This window comes from Dipteris shenzhenensis, chromosome 19 (genome assembly GCF_047967505.1).
Source record: "Dipteris shenzhenensis isolate YYH24624 ecotype China chromosome 19, Dip_SZ_1.0, whole genome shotgun sequence".
In the NCBI taxonomy this organism is placed as follows: Eukaryota; Viridiplantae; Streptophyta; class Polypodiopsida; order Gleicheniales; family Dipteridaceae; genus Dipteris; species Dipteris shenzhenensis.
Genome location: NC_141614.1, coordinates 9,571,452 through 9,586,002, shown reverse-complemented (window position 1 = coordinate 9,586,002; position 14,551 = coordinate 9,571,452). Strand labels below are relative to the sequence as shown.

Sequence of the window (14,551 nt, the reverse complement as noted above, 5' to 3'; positions counted from 1 at the left end):
TTTTGTAGATTTTCACCCCAGATGGTGTTTCCATTGAGGGCATCCGCTACCAGTGAGTACTTCCTTCGGATTGATACTATCATACTATGTATCTAGATTTTGCTACCAGTTTTGAGCCAAAAATACCTTGTAACCATCTCGAAAAAGCACCAAAAAAGATATTCAAATACGGTTGTCCTTGTCTTATTTTAGACTTGGCAGTGCGGGGGAAGTGTGCTTATTCACACCCAATCGATGCACCTGCATGCTATTTGTCTTATCTTGTGATTGTTATTGAATGTATGCTATGGATGGATGTCTTGCTATGGATGGATGTCTTGAGTGTTTAAGTAATTCAATCGAATTTATGTTTCTGCATGAGCACGACTCTTGACAAGAAGGCCAATAAAAATAATGTTCCATTGCCTTCACTATAACATATATCCCTCTATGTCCTGCAAACGAGGGAGCATGGCTCTCTATCATAACCTTTTGCCTCAGTGGCTGCGTAACACACAACTTACCATGCATCATAAGAAAGACTTCTTTCAAAGTATAATGATCATGCCTCTGACCTTCTACAAGCTGATGATAGATCCTAGCAAAGCGTTCATCAATAGCATACTGATCTTTCATGGCATCCAACTCGTTGTGGCAGGCAATAGATACCGCATTAACTTGTGGCTTCTTTGACATAGCCTTTGTCTAAGGCTTCCTTGAAAGGCATCAGCCACAACATTCTTCTTTTCTGGCAGGGGTATAATATGTAAATGAGACATGGAAAGAAAGTTGTCCCACCTCATGTGCTTATCTGATAACTTTCTCTGAGTGAGAAAGCACCGCAATGACTGATGATTAGTTTGCACATAAAAATCAGCACCTAATAACTAGTGTTTCCACACTGTCAAAGCATGCACAACTGATAGTAATTCTTGCTCATACAGGCATTCATGGAATTCTCAGCATTCTAGAGCAGTCTACTCTCATATGCCACAACCTTTCCATCCTACATCAATACGGCTGCGATGCTATGACCACTAGCATCATACTATAGCACAAAAGGATTAGGCAAGTCTGGAAGAATGATGACGGGATTAGAGCATAACTTATCCTTCAAATTCTCAAAAGTTGTAATCTCTTCCTGACCCCATCCGAAAGGTGTAGTCTTCTTCTATGGTGCATGCAACAGAGAAGCAATCTCAGCGAAATGGCAAATGAACCCCCTGTAGTACGACCAAAGACCAAGGAAACTACGTACTTCATGAAGATTCTTCAAGTGTGGCCAATTCCTGATTACTTCTATCTTGGCAAGATCCATTCTCAACCCATCCTTAGAAATGATGTGGCCCAAGAAATGGATCTCTATCATGTAAAACTCACTTCTCTTACCATTTATAAGCAGCTTGTGCTTGCATAATTCAGCAAACACAATGGCAAGATGAAGGGCATGCGCTTTCATGTCTTTTGAATGCATAATGATGTCATCAAAGGAAGTCCCTACAAACTTTATGTGCACTCTGAATATTATGTCCATCATCATGTTAAAGGTAGTAGGAGCATTGGTCAATCCAAACGGCAAACAAGAAATTCATACAATCCAAATGTTGTTCTAAATGTCATCATGTGCACATCTTTTGGCTTCATGCATATCTGATGGTAACCACTCTTCGAGTCAATGTGACAGAAGATAGTAGACCCCTCCAATCGATCCAAAATGTCATCAATGCGAGGATGGGGAGCCAGTTCTTCATGGTGATCTTATTAAGCGCTCTCTGCAGTCAATGCACATTCTCCAAGAACCATTGTTTTTGTGCACAAGTAAAATTGGTGAACACTATGGGGAAGAGTTGGGTTGAATCAACCCCTTCTATAACAACTCATTGACTTGGTTGATTATCTCCTAATGATGTGCTGCACGTACACGGTAAGGAGGGCGGTTGGGAGGGGAACCACTTGGAATAATATATACTCCATGGTCCTCTAGCCTCTCAGGCAATAACTAGTCACAAGAAGTGCATTAGAAAAACAATCTCTAAACTGAAACAAAAAATCAGATTGCTCTTTTTCTAACTTAGAGAGATTACTTGCTTCTACATCATGCTCTTTATCTTCTACAAATACCAAGTACACTGAAAGATGATGTTTCATTACTAATGAAATGGCAGATGCCAATACAACTCGGGCAGAAGCCCCTTCGGTAGATACTTTCGGCACTTTGGTTTTACCCCTATGGGTGATGGTTATAGTCTTCTCATATGTATCAATTATTGCCTTGTGATCAAAGTGCCATGACATACCCATTAAGACATGACAGTTTGGAAGAGGCATAATGTAATAGTCATCAGTATCAACATAGTCCTTGAGATACCTTAGCTTCCCAAGGATAGAAGTGACAGGTGTGGACAACTCAGGATTATCCACGTTTGCATCACATGTAGGCCCCATTTCTTAAAGATGAATGCCCAACCTCCCTGCAAGCTCCGAAGAAATAAAATTGGCTTTTGCTCCATCATCAAAGAAGAACAGGCATTGTTCATCATCCCTAACTTTTCCACAAGTCTTGCATAATGTTGTCTTCTTTTCATCCTTTGAGTCCCCAATAAATGGCAATATTAAGAAAGAGGAGGCAATGTGGAAGAAGAAGAAGAAGAATGTAAAACAAATATAGAAACCAATAATAAATGAACCCATAAAAATGTAATTTTCAATCAAACGTTGCACCATTAAAAGAAGTACTGGCAATGCATGGATGAATAAGGTACATTTTTAAAAAGCTAATTTCGATAAGAATAACCCAAAGTTCCTTCAAGTGCAAGTGCATTAGTAAGGGAATGCTCAATAGAAGAAGTTTAATAAGAATAAGGTAAAGATAAGGAAACCCACTTATCCATGTGCAATAACTCTTAGTAAGGGAATGCTAAATAAAATAAGATGTTGTATAAGAATAAGGTGAAGACAAGGAAACCCACTTGTCCATGTGCAACAAAAAGTGATTCCTTGGATTGCAAGTGCATTAGTAAATCATGTTGAACTAAATTACATGATCTTAACAAACAAAGCTCATGTTGCCCTAGCACTGAATCAAGTCTCAAAATATTGCACAAGTCTCAAAATTACTAAACATGTTTCTATAAGGCCACGAACTACCAGGCATTAAATTACCGTTTCCAGTTGTATTCTATCACAATTTTCCACAATTTCTAGCATCCTCAAACTGCATCGCTTCTTATCAAGAGCAAGGTCAACAACCTTAAACAAGAGCCTCAATTCATCTACTTGGTTCTATCGATCTAGAAGAGCTCCTCCAACAATCTTTCGATCGGGAGGTAGCTGATGAAGTCTCATCATCAAAACCCACCCAAAAAACAACCATGTCCGAATCCTCAGCACCGACCCCATATTCCGAATACAATCTCATGATCTCTCACCATTTCCCTCTGAGGACTGAGTGGGTGAAGAAACTGAATGGTATAATTGTGCACTCCAACTATCAAGTGGAGGGCACAGAGCACTCTAAAATTACTTAGCATAGTGCATAGTGTTATAAATCTTTGGAGGGCCCGAAGGTGTTGTCGCATGTGCAGGCAATTGGCTTTGGCCCACTACAAACAAAATTTCCATGTCACCTTGGCATGAAATTTGCTGCGCAGTTTGTTAAAAACTACGACTGAAACACACGAGAGAGCTTCATCCTCTCTGAAGATGGTTAACAATAAAAATTTTCATTGAATATTGATGCAGTAAAAAATGCATACGATTTGCTAGTGGTTGTAGCACCATATGTGGATTTAAGGAATCTCACACAAAAACTACAAGGTGCAGCAAAGTATGATCAGCACAAGCACAAGGGCGGTATTCCATTCATGGATGTCACATCTTAACTCCAAAAGGCGGCTCGAGTTTTGAGATTCTTGACATGGATGAAACCTGTAGACCATCATAACATTATACCAACCAATCTACTTTTGAGATTAGATAAGCCACATGTACACAAAACAAATTGGGCTGACTATTTTTACCAGAAGATCAAGAAAGCCTGCGAGAGGCACAACCACCACATATTACATTTGATGTTCCTAGTCCCACTCATTTATCATGCCGCAACCATGAAACTAGATAGGATAACATTTGGATTAGCCTCTAGGTCAAGGGTGGAGGTAGAAGACTTGGAGTCAGACGAGCTTGAAGAAAAGAAGATAAAGATCGATCCGGCAATAAGTTAGATGCAAACCCGCAGTCAAGGGAAAGATGAAGCAAAGGAAAAGAGCCAGGAAGAAAAACAAAAAGAAGCCTCAGAACCACGGTTGGGTGTTCTTTACCTTACAGAAGTGGATATTCTTGTGTATGATTTCCAACTTACACATGGTGGACGTCTCAAAAAGAAGACAATTGACATTCTTTTCTAGAAAATTCCATCCTATGCCTGACATCAAGTTATTGGATCTTCCTCTAAAATGACACGATCACAAATGGAAAGAGCATTAGGTCTTCATAGGGACGAGGAGAATGTTGTTGATAGTGCTGAGGAGGATGGATCATCTACTTTAGAACTTCAAGGATCACACAAGCTATATGGGGTTTTTTGATAGTGATTCTCACTCTCACACACACACACATGCATCTACATTGGTGCACATCTGCACACATATACATTGATAAGCATGCATGCACCACATACACTCATGTTTGTTTTTATAGTGGGGTGTGTGTGTGTGTGTGTGATTTATTAACATCAAGATGCCAAAATGGCCTATGAGACCCAAAAAAGGTACAATGTTGTGATCTTGGTAAGTACATCATCATCAAAAAAAATTTTAAAATAAATGTTTAAATATCCATCTACATGAGAGAGAGAGAGAGAGAGGGAGAGAGAGAGAGAGAGTTGTGAATGCAATAAAAGGGCTTATCCAAGCTCCCACTTGAATTTTCTATTAAAATACATTCCTTTATAGATAAATCTAAATTTTTGTATATTGGAATTGCATACATTTTTCGATCCTTTCTAGAGACACGGTGAAGCGGGTCTCTACCGTACTCGTCATCCTTGATTTCAGTGTTGGATAAAGGATGTTGTACTGAACACAACAATGAAGATAGACACGAATGCATGCTAACTTGGAGTGTGAATTCATGTATTACAATGCTTTCTCAACGCTATCTTCCGGAAATTTCCAAGGAAGAGAGAGTGGCTGTGGAACATTGAGGAGCAGGATTGGGAGAGGAACCCAGAATATTGAGGAATGATTGCCTGATAGCAGTTACAGAGGGGTTTCTGAGCACAAAAAGAAGACCCTGGTGGAGACTCGAGAGCTGAATATGAGACAGACGCACATTCCCTTCTAGCATCTGAACTACTTTCTCCATTGATGGTCTCCACTCTGGATTCTCCAAAACACATAGAAATGCCGTTTTGATCATTGTCTTCAATTGTATCATGTCTTCCTCATTTTCTAGTTTGGCATTTGTCAGCTGATCATGAGCTTTTCCTTCTTGTGCCTGCCAAAATGCCCATTCTGGATAGTAGATTTTCTCCTCAGGTTCTCCTTTAAGATCCAAATTCTTTCGCCCACTTATGATCTCCATCAATAGCATACCAAAACTATACACATCACATTTCTCATCAATTGGACCTTCTTTGAGCCACTCTGGTGCCAAGTAGCCAGGAGTGCCCCTCATTGTTGTGACGACATGGGGTTTGTCTCTCTCCACCAATCTCGACAGCCCAAAATCTGCTACTTTAGGATTGAAATTTTCGTCAAGTAGAATGTTTTGGGGCTTGATGTCCAGGTGAATTATCGTCTCTCTGCACTCTTGATGCAAGTACGCAAGACCCCGAGCTGCACCCAGAGCTATTTTGCACCTAAGATCCCAGGATAATGGCTCCGGAACAGTGAAAAGCCAGTGATCCAAAGACCCATTTTCCATATACTCATACACAAGTAGCCTCTGTACTCCTTGCGCACAGAAGCCCAGCAAGCGTAAAAGATGGTAGTGATGGATTCCTCCCATAATTGCCACTTCTGATCGGAATTCCTTGTCCCCTTGCTTGACACCCTCGAGCTGCTTCACCGCCACTTTGGTGCCGTTTGGCAAAACGCCTGCATACACTGCACCGAACGCACCTTGCCCCAACTTGTTGGTGAATCCGTTTGTGATGGATTGTAACTCTTTGTAAGAAAACCTGGTAGGCAATCCTGGGATCAAATTGAGGATCATGTCTTCTTCTTTGTCAGTCTTAAGATCCGCACAAACCATGCGACGGACGCAAAGGAAGCATACAACAAGTAAAGCTACCAAACCAGAGAGTGTTCCGATCAAGATATTGCGCTTCGAGACATGATCTGAGGCACTGCTGGGCGTAGTGTCCATCTTTAGAAAGACCATGTGAGATTGATTACCAGAGTATTGCAAGCTACCCATTTGATCCACAAGGAAGCAAGCCCGTGTGCCGACCTCCCAAAAAGCAGCAAGGCAGGAGCAGTTTTGCAAACACTGCTCTTGACAACTTTGTTCTGACAAATAATCAAAAGGTTCAAGATATGCGTTTGAGAAATAGTCGTATCCTTGCAATGCTGTCATCTGCTGGCTTTGAGATGCATTTTCTGAGCTGCAGCTGGTTAAGGGCTGAGCGAGGGCACAACCCTTGGCGGGGTTCGAAAAATTGACGGGTGAAAATGTCGGATAAATTGGACATGTTGCGCAATTTCCCTGCACGCAAACAGCATATGGTCCGCAATTATCTGGAAGAGAGCACAATTGAGATGGGCCATAAAGATCATAAAGAGTTTGCCAAGATGTCTCTTGCATAGCAAATGCGTGCAAATTCCCAGATGGATCCAGCCTTAAGAGAGTCATGTTGATCTCATAAGCAGGATCGGTGAATGAAAGAATTGTGTCATAATTGTTTGAGTCTCCGAATTGCAAGCCATGAGCACCGACGAAAGCGGCCACAGTTTTGTTTCCATGGACGCAACTAGAATTCTTGGCACTCTGTAGAGTCGGAGGGTCACAAAGCGGTGACCATATCCAGTAAGGTTGGGGTGCAGGAGAGCTCCAGTAAAGCACAAGCCCACCTGCTTCCACCACAAGACTATAATTGCCTTCAGAAGGGTCGGTCAGAGAAGCCCAGCTAACGAGTTTGCTGCCCACTTGTAGCGATTGTTGAATGGTGAGAGTATCTGTAAGTTGATTCATGCTTTGCCACACCGTAGCATTCTGGGAATCATACAGTATCAAATTGACAGGATATTGAGAGAGCTCCATTCTCACGACACCTTTGTTTGCAGTGTTGGTGATCCAATGAATATTGGAAGCGTTGTTATGATTACCACCATGATCACCAGCTACAACAACAAGATTTCCATCGCTTTGCAAACGTAGAGATACAATTACACCTCCTAATTGCTGGACAGGGTTGTTACGATGAGCAGACCAGACAATGGCAGTAAGAGAAGCAAACCCATCATCGAATGCATGCGCATCCATGCAGATTGAAAAGGTGTAAGAGCGAGGGGAAGGGGGGGAGATGAAGCAAGGAAAAGCATAGAAATCGTTACCATTGACAAGATTTACGTCGGAGAAATTTGCAAAGAATCTCAAAAGATCTGGCTGACTTGAATCCTTAGGGTAACCAAGGTCGGAGGGGAGCACGGTGATGATGGTGGAGTTGAGATTCCACACAAGCGAGTTTGTAGCCCAACAACTACACCAATATTGCAAGAAGAAGAAGAACAAAAACACTACATAATCAAAAGAAAACAACTGCATTGCTCGCAAAGCTTAGTTGCAACAGGATCTCGTCAAAATGGAAGAATATGTCACAAAGAGAGAGACAGAGAGAGAAATGAGATCCAAATTATGCACGAGTTTCACGTGTCACTACCTACTATATATAGCACCAACTAAGCTTCGTTTTTGTTTGCAACGGACCTTGTCAATGATGACCTTGTCAAAAAAATGAATGTCAGCATACTCTAGCTGGCAGTCAAAGTTGTCTTTCTGAATATTTAAAGATTACGTTTAGGAACGAACACGTCTACTGTAATTTAAGGAATTTAAGAAAAGGAAAACATGGAATAGATTAGTGGAAAAGGAAAGGATGAGTGTAAATTTTGATTTTACATCCAATCATAACTGGGAAGGGAAAATGTGTACATCACATATTGCTTGATGCCATGTTATTTCCCCTCACAAAATAACAAAATAAGTGTAGACTTTTGCATGCAATGTTTCACATTTCATTCTAAGTCAATTTGTGTGTGCTAACTTTAATAAATATGGGAGAAATGTAAATTTGAAAAGACAATGGATACAATGATATGATCATATGCTAGGGTCATTGGTGGGGTGGAAACTTTTTAGAACACATACTTTATTTGCTATTTTAACTTGAGTCTACAAGGGGGTGGACAACAAACAATGCATCAGGCTTTCCTCACTCATAGTATTGCAATCAAATGCTTGATGATATTAATTTTTATGTCAGCTCACTACAAGGTATACATTGGCTTCCAATGTTTATTCCGATGGTAAACACAAATGAACTAAAATTTTTCCAAGTCCCAAAACATCGTTAATTTTGTCCAAAAGGGTGCATCGAGATTGGTGTCGGAATATCTGGAATCTTGTTAGTGTCAGTATATATGTCGGTGTATGCGTTGGTTTGGGCAAAATGTAGCTGATCTAACCACATTCTGCCCTTTTTTTTCCCCAATTTGACAGCATCAGTATATGACTCATATACCAACAAATATTGCGAGAAGGAGAAATATTGAGATAGACTGTAAGGAAACATATTAAATAAGTATCCATGTAAAATGGCCACAAGCTCTTGACAATGAGCCGGTCTTATGGGATGAGAGCAAAACAAAGACCGTGGGGGAAGGTGTGATCTTATATGTTTTCCCGGGAGACTCTATAAACTTTGACCTATTGGGTAACGATTGCATTGGTGTGGGTATTGAAAAGAAAGAACAAATTAGAGGAAGTGACTCAGGGTCTTCTACGCAAGATGTACAAGAGAGACACATGTATTAGCATACTACGAAGATGATGTAGAAAAGCAGGAGAGCATTAGGGGAAATTTGGAGTAAAAAAGGGCCTCTTTTCCTAGGGGCTAATCTGTTCTCTAATGCAAAGAGTAAGAATTCACCAATGAGGAGGCTCCAACATTTAAAGTTTGGGGGGGAAGCTCTTTGGCCTCTCATTGGTGGATAGGCCTATCACCCTTTTACTAGGCCTACAACTTGCCCCCCACTCCCACATGCCTTTTGGCTTTTTATGCCTCATCTCCACCCTCACCCCTCTTGGATTCTTGTGCCCCTCCCCCTGGCATTTACTCCCGTCAGTCCACCAACTCAATCTCACAGATTTCCCCCCTCCAAATTTCACTTTTTAAAATTTTTCTCCCAAGCACCCAAAGACCTCCCAAACCACCCCCATGCACCCAAGCCCCTTTCCATGATGAGAACTGCTCTCTCTCCTCTTCCAAACTGTGCCCACAGCTACATCATCTCTTCCATGTAGCACCTTATCCATTACACAATGGTAAAGCCTTCCCCATCCAAGAAGCCAAGGACTTCTGTCCTATCTTGTGTTTGCCACAATGTGAAGGATGTCAATGGAGTGTGGACTCCTCAGGAGTTCAGGATCATGTCTTGGGTTACGATGCAACCCTCTGCAATAGGTCCACACAAGGTTTCCAAAAAGGATCAAGGGAATAAGCTCAAAGATTGGAAAGGATGCATTCTTGGCTTTTTGAATACGTGCCAAGGCATCAAAGCAAGGGTTCAACATGTGTACATGGCACAAGATTTGTGCTTAGAACCTTCCCATGAAGCTCGCTTTCCTCCACATTGTGAGTTCACTTTCTTTTTTGTTGTATATGTCGGTATTTTACTTGTTGTAGATGTGTTTGATTTCTTTGATGCATGTTTTGTTAAACGGTGTATGTGTGTGGATTGTGTTGGGTTTAGGAGAGGGAATACTCTAATGTCATTGCTTGTGCATATAGACATTTTTCCTTTGACAATGATTGAACTTTAATCTTTGGAGACTCTAATAGGAGCATTTCAAGATTTTGATTCCAACATTGGAGAGTTGATGTTTCCAGGTCACAATGGTGCCTCCTTAGTCAATTTAGGTATCTACTTTTATAATGCAAGCTACAATGTGCTGGGTAGAGATGGGGCATACAGAAGCATTTGCTTGCTTTCAGCTCCGACCTTTGAGAGCATGGAATGGCCTCACCATTGATGAATTTAGGATGGGGATGAATAGGGATATCCAAGCATCCATGAAATTCACATTCCGTTCAAAGTGTGTAGGTGTCAATTGGTTCACGCTGAGTTTGGTATTTGTTTACTTTTTTAAGTAGATAGTGTTTCACCGCATGAAGACCATTTGGGTTTGTAAATAAATTACCCCCGGGGGATTCACTCTTCATTAAAGGCGGACGTCACCTGCATGCATGAACTTCAAGAAAACCCCCTATTTAAGATCCATGTAGGATTATAAAACACCCCTATTTAAGCTTATAAGGTACAAGCAAAAGTCTAGTGTGCCCCCCCCCTTTCCTTAAACCTACATCAAGACGGCTATCCTATTTTGTCAAACAACAAGACTATAAGACGGCTATCGTATTTTGTCAAACATCCATCTGTCATCCGCACACTTGTTACCATACATGGTTAGCATGGTGGTTCTTGATTCAAGCCTAATAATGATGATAACAGCATTTGTTAAAGTTACATCTATCAAAATAGATGTTCTTGATTCATGCCTCCCATACACAAGCTTGACTTATGTAACTACAATATATTAAACCATTTCCTTTAAAGTGGGAAAATTGCAAGGCCATTTTGTGGGCCATTTTTTACAAACACTCTTATAACCATAACTACTAATTTGAAAAGCGCACACAATATAGTAAAGTCTTAGAATAGGCTTGAAATATTCTACATGTTTCCAAATTCAAGGGAAAAGTTTTCACTTCAAAGAAAGCATTGTATTGTGGTTTGTAAACCTTCATAAATATGAATTCTTTACAAATTTATTGATTCATCCATTACCTCATCCCTTATTTGGATCAAATAATTCATACCAAAAGTAGAAGATGACAATCCAATGACAATGCACAATAATGGGGTTCTCAACTAGGTGGAAATAGAAGAAACAATACATTTTCTTGTAGTACAACATAATCTTACTCCTTGAAAATCATTTGCTAGCAAATGAAACACAACCCTTCTACACTACATCTCCAAAATTCCTTGATATCAATACAGCAAGAGAATAAGGACAACTTAGGAGAACCAGCTTGTGGTCAAAATCAAAGAGTGAAAGAGTGAAAGAGTGAGAGGGTATAGGTGTGGGTGTGGTGGTGTTCATGTGGCCATGTTATGCTTAATTTGCTTGTAGGAATGCATTACTATGGAACATTTCTTACACCTTTTTCCATAGTCTTTTTTCTTATTTTCTCTAAACATTAGCCCCTTTAATTAGCCATGATTAGTTCTTTGATTACCATAATTAACAATAAGAATCACCATCAATGAAGGAGACCTAATGTTAGTTTTGGGCTTAGTTCATGAACACCCAGTGACTAACTTATCAAATGAGTATTTGTGTGTCATTTCTACATCGGGTCTACATCTAGGGTAAAGATTAGTACCCCCCCAACTTAAATTTAAGATTAGCCAAAACATAAAAGGGCCCCCACCGCTAATGTATAAGCTGATGCATCATCTGCAAAAAACCCCCCTAGTGTACACTCACGTGATATCATCAGGTTCCCCTTGTGAATCCCCCGAGAAATTACCCCACAATTATTGGACAATCTCCTCTACCTAGGCTGGGATGTAAATGAGGGTTTAAAGCATCTCAGAGATTACCTCGCCATTATCTTGGAAACCTCAGACTTCTATTTCGTATTAAATGGGAGAGTGGTGTGCAAAAGACTCGAAGCTATGTCACCATTTGCTCAATGGAAGCCTCCATGTACAATTGTTCTTCACTTGCATAATGAATAAACTTGGTTGAAAAATTGCTTTTGTGGCAAGGGATTTCGAAAGAAATATTTAATGCAAATGGCTTATTTTTGGTATTCAAGTTTTGTGACATTTGAGTCGTGTTTATGTCTAAAGGAATTTGCTACACACAATTATTTATTGCTTTGTTTTTAGAAATACATTCGTTCCTGCCATTTTTTTCTTTGATTATTGCTCATTTTTTCTTAGTTGGGGCAATGTTAGTTCGCGGCTAGGATCTTAACCAACACAGTGGTAGTATGGAAAGTGATTTTAGATTCAACAAGATTGCAAACTAACACAATGGTTGCGCATGATTATCAGCATGATCATAGTAAATGTGATGTTTTAGTCACCATCATGTTCATGGTTGGTCTCTCTTTAGGGCTAGGATCTTAACCAAGGTGGTGGTAGGCAGAATAGGTACATATGATTTAGGATGGTGGTAGGTAGATCAGGTCAGAAGTGATAACTAGCACGGTGGTAGCATGGATTATTGATCATTGTTACATTGGTAGGTGTTCATGATAACTGGCACAGTGGTATAACTGATCACCACTTCCGTCCTTACATCACATAATATTTCATTTAAAAAAGATGAATGCCATAAAATTGGTAGGTGTCCATGATAACCAGTGGAATGGTATAAGTGAGCACTAGTGCATTGGTAACAATCACACGACATTTCGTTTGTAAAATATGAATGCCATAAAATTTAATCCACATATGCAAGTAACATTGGATAATTCATTCCATCTATCGAATTAAATTAATTTTTTATTTTTCTTAGTAAAATTAGACCACATTTTTCCTAGTTTTGAAGACACCCCATGATTTGCTCATGCATTTCTAAATCCTTTTTTCCCCTTCTTTTGTGAAGAAATAGCCTACAACTAAAATTTATGTAGGCTTACCCTAAACCTTCAACCACTACATCCCACTTCTCAAATATATTTCCCCAATGATCCTCAAGTGATTCCTCATCCTTGTGCTTGGGTTTGGTACACTTCAAGGAAGACATTGCACACTACACTATTTCTCTATACTTTTTTGTTCTATGTCATTTGCTCCCCCGTGGAGTGGTTGGGCATTCCACAACTTTTCATGGGGAAATGTTAAATTGGTATTTATACAGATCTCTTTCAATAACAATATCATCATGGGGACTCTATGACTTCTCATGGGGACATTAATATTTGTGTTTATACAATTCTCTCTTAATAATAGTGGACCACATCCCAATAAACTCCACATGAAATTTACACCACTCAAGGGTTTTTGGCCCTCTACTATGGCCTATGGAATGGTGGTGGTTGTTTTGGTTAATGAGGGACACTTTTGAAAATTTCCATGTAGCATGTGAAGTTGACTTTGTAGGAGTTCATGATTGCATATAAGAAGTATCTAGTTGGTTCAATTAAGTCTCAATTGGTCTTTAGTTAGCTTTAGTGATTTGCTAGTTAGAGACTTTTCTGGTAGAGCTAAATAGAGCAGATGGATAGTGTTGTCTTTTAGCTTCTATGGCACCACCTTTATTACAAGCATGTGATGCAATAGGTAAATATAGATAGGGGCTCTAGTGATGCCACCGCACATATCTAATGGTACCAAGTCTTTCACCTCTTTCATCTTCTCTCTTTTCAACTTCACATATTTTGTCTCTTTCCCTTTCTTTCCAATTCTACTCCTAACTTGCAAATAAGAACACCTAATCAAATTCAACTTGACCCACTACTAATAAATAGTATTAAAAAGAAGATGATCAGTAAATGACAATTCCTAAAAATTACTAACTATTTCTAAATAGTTGTGGCATATGACATTTGATATATCATATGTTAGTGGTACCTAGCATATGACAAAGATACTTATCTTTTGAGGATGGTGCCCAAAATCTAAGAGGGAGTGCAAAGTAAGAGATAATAGTAGCTCTATTAAGGGAGTCTTACCAAAGGAAAATAAATAAACACTAATTTGGCAAAAGTGCTTAACAGAATCTTCGATTTCAAATAGCCTAGCTTTGCAATAAAACAAAAAGTACTAGATTTTATGCATGTAAACAAAGCAAATGTATGTTTGGGCTAGTAAAACGAGAGTAAAACTACATCCAACGAGATGGCATATGGATTAAAGAATGCGTGTTCTTCATTAAATTCTTCAACTAACTTGCCAATTCTTTGTAATGGGAGCTCCATGCAATTTTGTAGAGAGTATTAACTATGCACGATCAAAGCTAGCCAACATCCTCCATGCCAAAGAGCTTGCTAGACGGCTAAAGGTTTGCACTCCAACAATGCTATGATTATTTTATGAAGATATCCACAGCATCAACTTAACTTTTTATCGACTCAGTCACCTCATTTTTCTTGCATAGGAAGCTGGTGCTTATGTTATTGCAAACTCTCTACACCCAGGAATAGTAAGGACAAACATTATTCGTGATCGTGGAGGAATTGTTACAAGTAAGGTTATCTTCTACCTTCATATATACTGGTGACCTGAGTGCCACACGCCTAGTTCTTTCTTGGTTTCTAGCTTGCTCATTT

The 14,551-nt window shown here is 39.7% G+C and overlaps 1 protein-coding gene across 1 annotated transcript; it reads right to left on the bottom strand.

Annotated features, from left to right (window-relative positions):
- Positions 1 to 5,133: 5,133 nt before the first annotated feature.
- On the bottom strand, positions 5,134 to 7,766 carry LOC147890039 (G-type lectin S-receptor-like serine/threonine-protein kinase SD2-5). Its single transcript, XM_087391056.1, has one exon. The coding sequence runs from the start codon at positions 7,744 to 7,746 to the stop codon at positions 5,134 to 5,136; it is 2,613 nt and encodes an 870-aa protein (XP_087247182.1). The 5' UTR covers positions 7,747 to 7,766.
- Between the last annotated feature and the right edge of the window lie 6,785 nt (positions 7,767 to 14,551).